We start from the raw sequence: 12807 nt of genomic DNA, 5'->3' as shown, positions 1-12807 counted from the left end.
TCATCCTCTTAACCTTCCACATCAGTGCCACATCAACACCAATATCCTATAACTAACTCATAACTAAACACTCTCTATCATGGTTAAAACAATATTCCTCTTAATATACAACGTACAAGCAATAAAGCATCAAGTTCAAACAATAAAAGCCACTGAGACCCACAATTACTATAAGACCACTCCTTATAGTTAGTTACCCGCTCATTACCCGTCATTACCCATAATGAACCATATGCATGAGCTAGTTACCCGCACTCACCATCAATTTAACGGAAGTATGAAGGTTGGTTATAGTAATTATGGGTCCCAGTGGCTTTTATTGTTTGGACTTGATGCTTTATTGCTTGTACGTTGTATATTAAGAGAAGTATTGTTTTAGCCATGATAGGGAGTGTTTAGTTATAAGTTAGTTATAGGATATTGGTGTTGATGTGACGCTGATGTAGAAGGTTATGATAGGGAGTGGCCTAACCAACCTTCATACTTCCGTTAAATTGATGGTGAGTGCGGGTAACCAAAACGGGCAACTAGCTCGTGCATATAGTTCATTATGGGTAATGACAGGTAATGAGCGGGTAACTAACTATAGGGAGTGGTCTAATGCTAAATGTATAAGACCACTCCCTACGGGTTAGTTACCCGTCGCCACCGGCCTACGTGGCCTTCGTTACCCGTATGGTGCTATAGGCACGGGTTCACCACCGATCTTCATTACCCATCTTCACCATCAATTTGGCGAAGGTTTCTTATGCAATCGGGCCCACATGTGTAAGAGTGTAACCATATGTACTCCGTATTATTTATTCTTTTTACTTTGATGGTGGTGATGGCTATTTTACGGAGATAGAAGATGAAGCAGAATTGAATATGAAGATGAAGCAAAAGAAATTAGCTTTGTTTGGTGTAGAGAGAGTTTACTATGGGTTGATTTCTTTGTGTAACCCATTATGTCACTGTAATATTTTTGTTCATAATATAATCTCTAATTTTTAAAAGAAAAAAAAATTGACGAAGATGAAGATAGGTAGAAGATGAAGATGGGGTTAGGTAGGTGAGTGAAAATGTGATAAAAGAGATTGTGGGGTTTGTGATACAGATCTACTAGTACATAATGTACATAATTATTTAATATTTTTGTATTTAATATTCTGGGGTTTGTGATACAGATCACTTAAGAGGAATATGTTTTAGCCATTATAGGCAGTGTTTAGTTATAAGATTTTATGGGTTAGTTATAGAATTTGGATGATGACGTGACACTGACGTGGCAGTAAAGTGAATGAATAGTGTTAGTCACTATATGAAGTGGCCTAAGAATGGGTGAAGAGAAAGAAATTAGACAAAATTCTTAAATTTGTCTCTGTATTTGTTATTTTTCAGGTATTTAATCCCTCCCATTGATTTTCTGCAAATTTAGTCCTTAATGGTAATTTAGTCCCAAATCAGTCCCTGGTGTAAACGCCTATTTAACTAGCCGTTAGTGTGAGACACATACAAGTCACGTGACATTTTAATAACCCCTCTCTTTAAATCCCCAAACTCCCAATAAGTTCGTATACAAAACCCCAATTAGACCAAAACCCCAAAATCTCAATTCGTCTTTCATCAACCTTAATCAGTCCTAATCCTAATTCGATTAGACCAAAACCCAGGTCGAAGATTTTATTGATGTGATAGAAATATAAGTTTATTCATTAATTTAGTTTAACTTCATATAGGATATATACATATAATTGACATGTATATCGATATGCTATAGGGAGGAAAAAAATTGCGGCTTTATTGGATGGGTTGATCCTCCAATTGAAGAGATTCTACAAAGAAAAGATGCTCAAATTCAAAGATGGAAGAAAATAGTTTTTGTTTTTTTTTTTTTTTTTGGTATTTTAATTTCAATTAGATTGTAGTAGAGTTGTAATGTGATAGCTTGATGAATCAAGAATGTGATTGTAACTCAAGAGTGGTAAATGAATTCAATAAAAATGTGTTTGTGTTTGTTAGTGTATTTTATGCAGAACGTGTTTACATTAATTTACATTGTTTTTGGAATTGAACTGAATTGTGTAGAACTTTTTTTTTTTGCAGAACTTGTTGATTTGTAATGAGATCAAAAGTGAGTGAATTGCGCAGACCTTAAAACTGAAATAGTGAATGAACCATAAACTGAGTTATGTGACTTAATTGTGCAGACATTAAAATTAGTTTTGTGACTGAGTTTTGTGCAGACATTAACGGACGTTTACTGAAACTAACAGCAGGGACGAATTTGGGATTGAAAATGGCATTTAGGGACGATTAAAAATGAATTCAGTGAGAGGGACTAAAAAACATAAAACGAACAAACATAGGGACCAATCTGGTAATTTTGTCAAGAAATTAAATAAAATATGAATATGAATTAATAATTTAAATAGAATTTCATATCCGAATAAATATATTTTGACCTGAAAAGATAATTATCTACTTGAATTAAGTTTTATATTTGGTTTTCGGTTAATGAAATTTAGAAATTTTTGCTCGATATGAAAACTATTTTACAAATTCGATTTGAATCTTTTCGATTTAGTTTTCAATTTAAACCAAACTGATGAACACCACTTTCTCACACCTTGCACAGCATTCTCAAGCCCCAATTCTCTCATCCTCACCAAATTCTTCCGAATTCAACCTAAAATCTCTTCCTTCCATTAACAACACTACACTACACTATATTTATCCATCCCATCTCCGTCGTCCATTCACCAGACCCATACAAACCCACTTCACCTGCCACCACCGCTGCCGCCGCCACGTCATGGTCCTATCCAACGAAACTAACGGCAGCGACAAAAACCTCAAAATGGAGTGTATACAGCTGGAGAAGCAAGAAAGCTCTTCAGCTTCCGAAATACCCTTTGATTCGTTCCCATCCGATTGTGTTCTTCGGAGAAGCACGCCACCTGGAAGAGCGGCGATGTGGAATGCATTTCTTTTGCAATTATTTAATGTATACAATATTGGTGATACATTTAGGGTCATTCTTCAAATGGGTGGGTGCTGTGTGTTGACTTGATGTTTGGTGATCAAGGTCAAATCTGTATACACTTTTTTTAATACTCCATCATTTTGTGATTTTGAACTCACCCTTCAATTTTTCTGGGTTACCTGTTCAATTTTTTAGATTTTGTTCTACAGTAATTCTATTTCATTAATAATTATAATTATAATTGTGTGAAATAAAAATAATAGCGAGTAAAGTACAACATATGTGTCGGTAGATTAAAAGTTGTAATCTTTTTGTGATTTTGATTTTACCCTTCTCATTTTTCTTGGCATTCTCTTCGATTTTTAGACTCTCCTCAGTAACAATTGTAGATAGATGAAATGAGGTTTTTAAATCATGTGAATCATTAGTAGTGGGGAGTTAGCTGCGGCTTCAAAAGCTAATGTTGTTTATTACTATCTTTTTTCCCGGTATCAATTCGTGGTTTCGAAAGCTACTATTTCTTCCCCTACAAGTTTAGTTACTTTGTTTCATTCATGGCAATATATGAGAGATTAATTCAAGTATATTGAATGAATTGTCTTTGGTCTTTACCTTTTGAAAGTACAATGTTTATGGATCTAAATACCTAATTGCTTATCGTCAAGTGATTTTGATGGGATTGGTTTAGATCACTAGTTTGAATCGGTATCTTATATAATTACCATGAATAGGTTGATGTTGTTTATGTTTGACTTTGAATATTTTTTTGATTATTCGAATATGATTGTAGGTAGGAAGAATGGCTAGTCAATTTGCCAAAGTCAAGATCAGATAATTTTTAGGAAAAAGATGGTGTGAAGTTACCAAGTTACAAAGGGGATAATGTGAATGGTGATGCATATTTGATTTAAAATCAACAACACCAGACCCTCAAAGATTGTTTAGAGCATACTGCCAATCTGCATCCACCCTTAATATTTTGAGGGCTTTTGCTACTGGTGGCTATGTTGCTATGCAGAGGGTCACTCAATGGAATCTTGATTTCACCACCGAGCGTATTTAAGCGGGCGATAGGTATGTTGTTATAATAAGTGGTTCTTGCACATAGATCTTCCCGAGATCTTATTCCCATTAAGGGTCCTGCTGGATGGAATACATTAGAGTATGAGGTTGGATTAATCGCTCTCCCGGGTAACCCGAACAGTTTATAACTTTTTTTTTTCTTCCCCTGGATATTGGCTTGTGTTTCTAGTGGAGCCAATTTCGTTTTTGCTAACTTTATTAATGGTATGATTTTGTATCAAAATTCTCGAAATTCTTATTACAATATTTGAACAACGTGATAGGTAATGTCATTGTAATAAGTAATCCATGCAATTAAACACGATGAAAAGTATAATAAAGATTCACGTTTGTCTAGCGAAATCTTGGCGTCTTGTTTGTAGTTAGGCTACGACTTTTTGTTGCAAAAGTTTTATATCAACAATGAGATCCGGGTCGTCTCTAGCAGAACCACAATTTATGAACGGTACAATAGTCTTTTAAGATCGCATATCCGAATCTTGCTGGCATAAGATTCAAAATTCTGAAGGGTATAAAATACATTGAAGTGATGGAGCTAGCCACCGCAACTCCCGGTCTCTCCATCATTCATAACTGATCATTCACTTATGTATAATGTTTGATTCTTGGTTAATTTAATGTCTGAGATACATATAATGATGCAACTGTTGTTTTGGTGTTGTAGGTATCAAGAGCTAGCTAGCAATGTTGATGAGGCACTTTGGTTCATGTCAGATATTGGACTCAATACGGACCCTCCTATCATGACTACCACCGATTTATGGATGTCACATGAGTGCTTGCACTTGCCCTATTATGATTAGATTGGATTCAACTTCAATCTTATACTATGATTGTTCGGCTCATTTTCTATGGGCCGGGGAGCGAACCCGCCAACTTGATTGGTGCACACATTGAGTTCCTTAGAGGAATTGCCAACCCACTTGGGATTAAGGTAAGTCAGGCAGGCTTCTTGGTTCATATTTGTCACACCCTTACTTCAAAAAAAATATGAATATGAAGCTAAAGTTACAATTTTGTCCATATAGGTGAGTGACAAGATGGACCCCAATGAGTTGATCAAGCTCATTGACATTTTGAACCCACAAAATAAGCCTGGAAGGGTTTACAGTTATAACAAGAATTGGTGTTGAGAACATGAGGGTTAAACTTCCACATCTTATTAGACTAGCTGGTCAAATCGGCACGTGGGTTAGTGATCCTATGCATGGCAACGCTATTAAGGCCCCATATGGTCTCAAAACTCGTCCCTTCGATGCTATTAGGGTAATTTGCTTCTCTCATCACTTCTATCTAATAGTTACATGTTAACGTCGAAATTGAAATGGTCCTTGGGAATTTAAGAATTAAACTAACCCGTATTAAAAGTATACTAGTTAGCTCCTTTTTCCTTAGTGGCAGATTTGGAATTTTCAACCAGACCAAAATTTTTGAAGTCTTTTGTACACTAAAAACTCTTTCTCATGCACTACCAGAGCCCGAGGAGTGGTGACACTGTATTTCGAATACCCAAAAATTCTGATGTCCTAATTGCTTGATATTCAAGTATCAGATTTGGATACAACACCCCCCCCCCCCCCCCCCCCCCCACCCCCCCCCCCCCACCCCCCCCACACCACCACTACCACCACCACCCACACACACACACTCACTAACTCTCACATCGGCCATGACTTTTTGCCCATCTTCAAATTACATCAAACTATTCGTTTGTTATTATAATCTTAGTTATTTGGTAGTCATTGGAAAAAAGAAACCTGTCATATTTCAGTGTACCAGATGGACGCCGACCTGAACACCGCCGGGAGTGGGGGAATGATGTCGCACATTGTTTTTGAACTAGTGCGCTGAAGCCACGTCAACACACTAGTGTGCTCTTACATTTATTGCTACTTATTGAGTTATGGTCTGGACTTTGTTTGCTTATATAAGAAGTGCTTATGCTTCTAATTTTATTAGTCTAGTCATTATCAAGGGGGTTAACATGAACAATTCTCTGTTGTCGTATAGTATCGTTTTGACTATAAATAAACAGGTTACATTCTTCTAACACGTATCCTATGTGCCTGACATTATACCTTATGTCCAATGTCGCTATTATTTGAAGTGAGATACATAGTACAAGAGTCCTTCTATAAGAATATAGTTTATATTAAAAAAGAAGGAAAATATGTCTCGCGCACGCAAACCTCATATTGACTTCCTTTCGCCCTACTCTAGGGCATTTTAAAGAACACACTTTAAGTTATGGAAGAACATCTTGAAGTGTAATAAGAGGTCATTGTAACGGGCTGAAAAGAGCATTCTTTGATGTCCATGAGTATGAAGCTAGGAAGTCAGCCGGGGGAGTTCATCTTAAAATGAGGGGTCAGAATGTGACGGAATGCATTGGTGGTTCAAGAACTATGACCTTTTGATGACCTTGGTTCACGCTACCACACTCACTGTGACCCTCGTCTCAATGCATCTCAATCGTTGGAGATTGCTTTTATCATAGCTAAGCGACTTTGAAAGACAAGAATGGGTCAACAATCTTTGATTCTTTGAGAACTTATCAACTGCTTCTAGTAAGTCTTATGAAAGTTTGACACCATAGTTACTCAAACACACATTCAATCACCTTTTTGAGGGAGTAATATAAAAAACTTTGATTGAATGTGCAAGTTTTGCATTTCTTGCACATCCTCCATTATACACGATATAAATAATGAAATAGAGTATGACAAATTGTTTATTACTGTATTTGGAAATCACATGATACATACTCCGTATATTGTTTTTGCTAATATAAATATGAATACAAAAATAGCAAATATCTTCTCATGAGGACTCCCATACAGTTAAATTTGCACTGTAGTGTACATGCTTTCTGACAGCAACCACAGCTTCCGTTGTTAACACTTATCTTATACCTGGGACTGAAACAAAAGAAGATCATCAAGAGTAGGGAGGTGTTCTTTTAAAAATAAAAAATAAAAGGTTGCTTGATTTTGCAGAAACTTGTCTGTGAATCGAAACAAACAATCATCTGCAATGGCCATGATTTTTGCAGCAGGAATTATTGAAAAGGAAACCCTTACAACAACAATGCCAAATCAACCCAACAGGGTTTTTCCAGTTCCAAATACGAGCCCCGGATTCGAATAGGTATTGTGAGTTTCCTACTGCTAGCCAGGTGTTCGGGATATAATTGGGTGGGTGGTTCCACATGTGCTAGACCCGTTAGTTAGTGACTCCTAACATGCTTTAAAAAAATGTGTACGTTATACAAAGATATTAGCAAAGGTTATCTATTTAAGTACGTTAATTTGTTACTATTATATATTATATGGGTCATAATCAAGAGGGAAGTACTTTTTTGGGAGAAATAAATTTTTTTCGTTTTTTTCGATTTTTTTTTTCAAACATCAAGTTTAGGTGAAAATATGAACATTTAAAAAAGACACTTTGTGATGAATGTTATTATTTAGGCGGAAAAACGATCGAAGAAATAATTAATAACATTCATCATGAGTAATGTTATTCCTAATAATATTTTTGGAACATTGTTTTCTTTCATCTTATATGAAGTTTTTTTTTTTTTTTTCCTTCAAAATTTAGCCCGATTTAGAGTTTAGGGTTTAGTGTTTTGGGTTTAGTCCTTAAACCCAAAACTCTAAACCCTAAACCCTAAACCCTAAACTGTTCGTATTAAAAATTCAATCTAAACTCTAATTTCTAAACCCTAAACCCTAATTTCTAAACCCTATAAACCTTAATTTCTAAACCCTAATAGCTAAACCCTAATTTTTGAACACTAATTTCTAAACCCTAATTACTAAACCCTAATTTTTAAACCGTAAAAAAAAAAAAAAGCTCAACAAAAAAACATTACACACGATGCATGTTTTCATTTTCTTCTTCGAGCGTTTTCCCGTCAAAATAATAATATTCATCACGAAGTGTCTTTTTTAAATGTTCATATTTTCATATGATCTTGATGCCTGAAAAAAAAAATTCGAAAAAACAAAAAAAAAATTTACTTCCCCCCAAAAAAGTGCTTCCCTCTTGATTAAATCTCATATATATATATATATATATATATATATATATATATATATATATATATATATATATATATATATAGGGGCAGGATCAATGGGGAAGTAACCAATCGGGAGGAAGCGGGGGGAAGCAAATTTTTTTTTTTTTTTCGTTTTTTTTTGAATTTTTTTTTCCCGGCATCAAGATCACACGAAAATATGAACATTAAGAAGAGACACTTCGTGATGAATGTTATTATTTAGGCGGGAAAACGATCGACAAAAATAACATTCAAGATAATATTGTTCGTGAAGAATATGAACGTTTTTTTTTCTTCATGTTTTGTGAAGTAAAATTTAGCCCGATTTAGAGTTTAAGGTTTAGGGTTCAGGGTTTGGTGTTTTGGGTGTATGGACGTTCGTGTTAAAAACTCAATCTAAATCCTAAATCTAAACCCTAAATTTCTAAACCCTAATATCTAAACCCTATAAACCCTAATATCTAAACCCCAATAGCTAAAACTTCAAAATACGCTCGAAAAACACAATAATTGTTATATATTACTTCTTCGAGCGTTTTCCCGTCAAAATAAAAACATTTATCACAAAGTGTCTCTACTAAATGTTCATATTTTCATCTCATCTATAATGTTCGTGAACAAAGTTTTTTCAAAAAATGAAAAAAAAAAAAAAAAAAATTTTGCTTCCCTCCGCTTCCCCCGAATGGTTACTTCCCTCTTGATGCTACCACTATATATATATATATATATATATATATATATATATATATATATATATATATATATATATATATATATATATATATATTAGATATTAAATCCCAAAAAAGTATTAGCAATCAAATTAGGAGGCCAGTTTCGATGTATTCAAAGCTATGTCTATACGCTTATATATGGACATACAATTAAATACAAGCTTAGCCACATCACAACAACAACAACAAAAATATGCATCAAGACAAATTAATAATTGTGTTAGCACATACCAATGTATGTGCATACACAAAATGAAATATTAATATTAATATTATTAATAACAATACATAAGACAAAGGCCGTCTAAGAACGGTTTAAATGAGATGCTAACATGAATCTTGTGTGTATTCTAATGAAGATGATGATGCTTAAACTGCTTCTGAATATAACGATACTCATCATCACAATAGCAGCTCAACCCCTGCCCGGTTGCCCAGATAAATGCGGCAAAATTACAGTTCCGTATCCTTTTGGGCTGATTAAAGGGTGCTACTTGAGCAAATACTATCATGTAAACTGTACAAAGCTACAGATATATAACACCACTTTCAAACTGTCAAGCATAACACTTGATGGTTATATGCGTGGCTCGTTACCAATGGGCCATCATTGTTACGGCAAATTACTTAACAACAGAACTCGGCGGTCAGAACCACCTATAAAGTTGTCACGATTCCCAGTTTCAAGCAAGCGGAACCTGTTGACCACAGTTGGGTGTGATGCTCGAGCCGACATCAAAATCATTAAAGGTGAAGACTACATAACTGGATGTCTATCAATGTCTGGGTGCAATATGTTAAGCAATGGTTCATGTTCTGGTATGGGTTGCAGCCAGGTTCCTGTTCCTTATAAAGTTAATACTTTTCGGATTCATGCACAAAGAAACACAAACACTAGCGTTGGGTATTGGGGATTCAATAACTGCACGTACGGGTTTCTTGTGGAGAAAGATGAGTACACGTTTAGTACAACAGATTTTGATAGTATGGAGAATAGGTCTTTCCCTGTGATTTTCGAATGGTCGGTTGGGAACACAAGCTGTGAACAAGTTCAAAAGGATGGTGGGAATAATTATGTTTGTGGGAAAAATAGTGTGTGTAATGACACTACTTTGACCGAATTTAGTCAAAGCTACCCAATGGGTTATCGATGTGTTTGTGCGCCTGGGTATCAAGGAAACCCCTATCTACCCAATGGCTGTCAAGGTAACTATTTATTTATTTATTAACAGTAGCTAGGTGGTATACGTACCGAATATATATTGACAGGTAGTGTTTGTGATGTATTTAATTTAATAAATATATATTCAGATATCGACGAGTGTAAAGAAAAAAATGATTGCATACATGTACATGGATGTAGTAATACAAACGGAGGTTACAGTTGTTCATGTCTTTGGGGGCAGAAAGGCGATGGTAGAAAGCATGGGGAAGGCTGCGTTTATTCAGGAGGCTCACTATTCGCCGGTCAGTACCTAACTAGCTAAGTATTTATTTATAATAACCAATTATTATTATTATTATTATTATTATTATAGAATATAGAATTATATTATATTATATTACATATACTGAATACTGAATATACTGATATACTGATTATTATTACCAGGAGTTAGCATGGGCACTGCAGCATGCGTTGTGCTAACACTTATTCTATATGGGGTACTAAAACAAAGACAAATAACAAAGAACAGGGAGAAGTTGTTCAAGAAAAACGGTGGGTTGATTCTACAGAAACTACTACTCTTCGAATCTAAACAATCATCCCAAATGGCCGCCAAGATTTATGCAGCAGGGGCTCTTGAAAAGGCAACCAATAACTTCCACAAAAAAAATGTCATTGGTCAAGGAGGGTATGGTACAGTTTATAAAGGTACACTGCCTGATAAAACCACGGTCGCCATCAAGAAATCAAAATCAATCGACGAGAACCAGATTGAGCAGTTTATAAATGAGGTAATCATTCTATCAGAAATTAGTCACCCAAATATCGTCAAACTCTTGGGATGTTGTCTTGAGACACAGACTCCCCTCCTAGTGTACGAGTTCATAAACAATAAAACACTTTACCAACACCTACACGAACAATTAGACTTTATTTCCTCGTTGACATTCGAAAAGCGCCTACACATAGCCACACAGACTGCTGAAGCCCTTGCTTATATGCACTCAACCACACAAATCATTCACAGAGATATTAAAACCTCGAACATACTTTTAACCGACGACTACACCGCTAAAGTGTCTGATTTTGGCATCTCAAGGTTCATTCCTGTGGATCAGACTCATTTACAAACATTAGTGCATGGGACACTTGGATACATAGACCCGGAATACTTCCGTTCAGGAATATTGACCGAAAAGAGTGATGTTTATAGTTTTGGCATGGTTCTTGTAGAGCTTCTTACGGGCAGAAAGGTGTTTTCGTACGATGGAACAGAGAGTGACATGGGGTTAGCCACATATTTCGTTACTTCACTAGAGATGGGTTGCTTGATTACAATTCTTGATGATAAACTCAAGAAAGATGCAGGGGGGGATCTGGATGAGCAGCAGCATATCATGAAAATTGCCATGCTTGCAAAGGACTGTGTCGAACTAGCTGGCAAGAACAGGCCCAATATGAAACAGGTTACACATGAGCTCCAGGAACTAACTCATTCTTACTTAAAGGCTTCTATAATCTTCAAGAAAGACAACTATTTTGACCCTGACCATCTTAGTTTGTTTGACTGATAAAGTCAACACTGGTACAGCATGTTAAAGAATTTTCTACAGTTTTTTTTACCATAGTTTACTATAGTTTGTCATATCTTAACTTGGTAGTATAATACATTAATACCTCTAATTCTAATATAGTAGTATTTCATTGTAAAATATTGGTTATATGAAAATTAGTACCAGTAGTGTTTTTTAGGCTGACTTGTAATATAATGGACTTGAAAAATTGAGACAAGAAGGATAAATAGCGATGATAAATCTACGAGACATTAAGTATATATATAAAAAATAAATAAATGTTTGTTAACACAGAAATTCAATTTTGTTTCTACCATCTTCTACTATTATTTTATCACGAGTGCCTGCAGTCATATACCCGATTTTTTGATACGCTACTCATATATCCCACAATGGCCTAGTGTTCTTTCTTTAGGACATCACATCGCCAATTGCCCCGCTTAGGGGTGTGCATGGTTCGGGTAAAAGCGAAAAAAACCGAGAACCGAAGAGGAACCGACCCAAAACCAAAATACCTGAAGTTACACAGTTTTCCATTTTTTGGGTATCGGTCCAGTCCGGGCCAAACCCGAAAAACAATGGTTTTGGACAGAACCGGATGATGTATATATATGTGATATATTCTTTGGTTATTTGAAGAATAGTATTCGTGTTCGGCATCGCATATACCATATTACATTTATTATCTACATTTATAAAAAAACAAGATAACTATGAAAAGTATTTTATAAACAATTGTCGACATTTGCTATATATTAAAGTTGCTATAATTAAACTTATCGATGAATGCATAAACAAGTTGGTCTTTGTAGACAATTTAACATCGTATTCCTGCCGGATTTGCTTAGTGTTTGTATGTTAGGTTATGTAACAACCCGACTTTTTCCGTTAATTCATTTTAACGCCCGTGTTTTTTTATATAGTAATCTTTTGTTATCTAAATTCGTACCTTTCGTTAATTAACGTTCTTAATATTCCCGTTATTGGATTATAACATCTTCCGTCTACTCTCGCGTGTTTAAAATAATTCGTTCGGTTAATTCACGCACTCTCTTTCAAACTCGAGGGACTAAAGTTGCCAAGTGGGCAAACTAGTTGACTAGGTCAACTAGTCAACCCACCACCACCACCACCACTCATTCATTCAACCTCATCTCTCTTTTCTTACTTCCATTATTTTGCTTTCAAACTCCAAATCCTTGATTCATCATCTAAATCCA

General features: G+C 35.3%; 1 protein-coding gene across 3 annotated transcripts; it reads left to right on the top strand.

Annotated features, from left to right (window-relative positions):
* Positions 1 to 2530: 2530 nt before the first annotated feature.
* Positions 2531 to 11687, top strand: LOC139856881 (wall-associated receptor kinase 2-like). 3 transcript variants are annotated; one of them, XM_071845598.1, is made up of 9 exons: positions 2531 to 3067; positions 3756 to 4039; positions 4713 to 4982; positions 5077 to 5314; positions 6269 to 6615; positions 7045 to 7195; positions 9205 to 10051; positions 10157 to 10312; positions 10458 to 11687. In XM_071845598.1, exons 7-9 carry the CDS (start codon positions 9205 to 9207, stop codon positions 11582 to 11584), a joined length of 2130 nt encoding a protein of 709 aa, XP_071701699.1. In that variant the 5' UTR covers positions 2531 to 3067; positions 3756 to 4039; positions 4713 to 4982; positions 5077 to 5314; positions 6269 to 6615; positions 7045 to 7195; the 3' UTR covers positions 11585 to 11687. The 3 variants fall into 3 exon arrangements, with proteins under 3 accessions (XP_071701699.1, XP_071701700.1, XP_071701698.1); XM_071845599.1 differs by having other exon boundaries at positions 2531 to 3029; positions 6269 to 7195; XM_071845597.1 differs by lacking the exons at positions 2531 to 3067; positions 3756 to 4039; positions 4713 to 4982; ... (1 more) ...; positions 6269 to 6615; positions 7045 to 7195 and having other exon boundaries at positions 8906 to 10051.
* Positions 11688 to 12807: the final 1120 nt, after the last annotated feature.

Source organism: Rutidosis leptorrhynchoides, chromosome 7, assembly GCF_046630445.1.
Source record: "Rutidosis leptorrhynchoides isolate AG116_Rl617_1_P2 chromosome 7, CSIRO_AGI_Rlap_v1, whole genome shotgun sequence".
In the NCBI taxonomy this organism is placed as follows: Eukaryota; Viridiplantae; Streptophyta; class Magnoliopsida; order Asterales; family Asteraceae; genus Rutidosis; species Rutidosis leptorrhynchoides.
The sequence above is the reverse complement of the archived record's forward strand: the minus strand, read 5'-3'. Positions and strand labels throughout refer to the sequence as shown.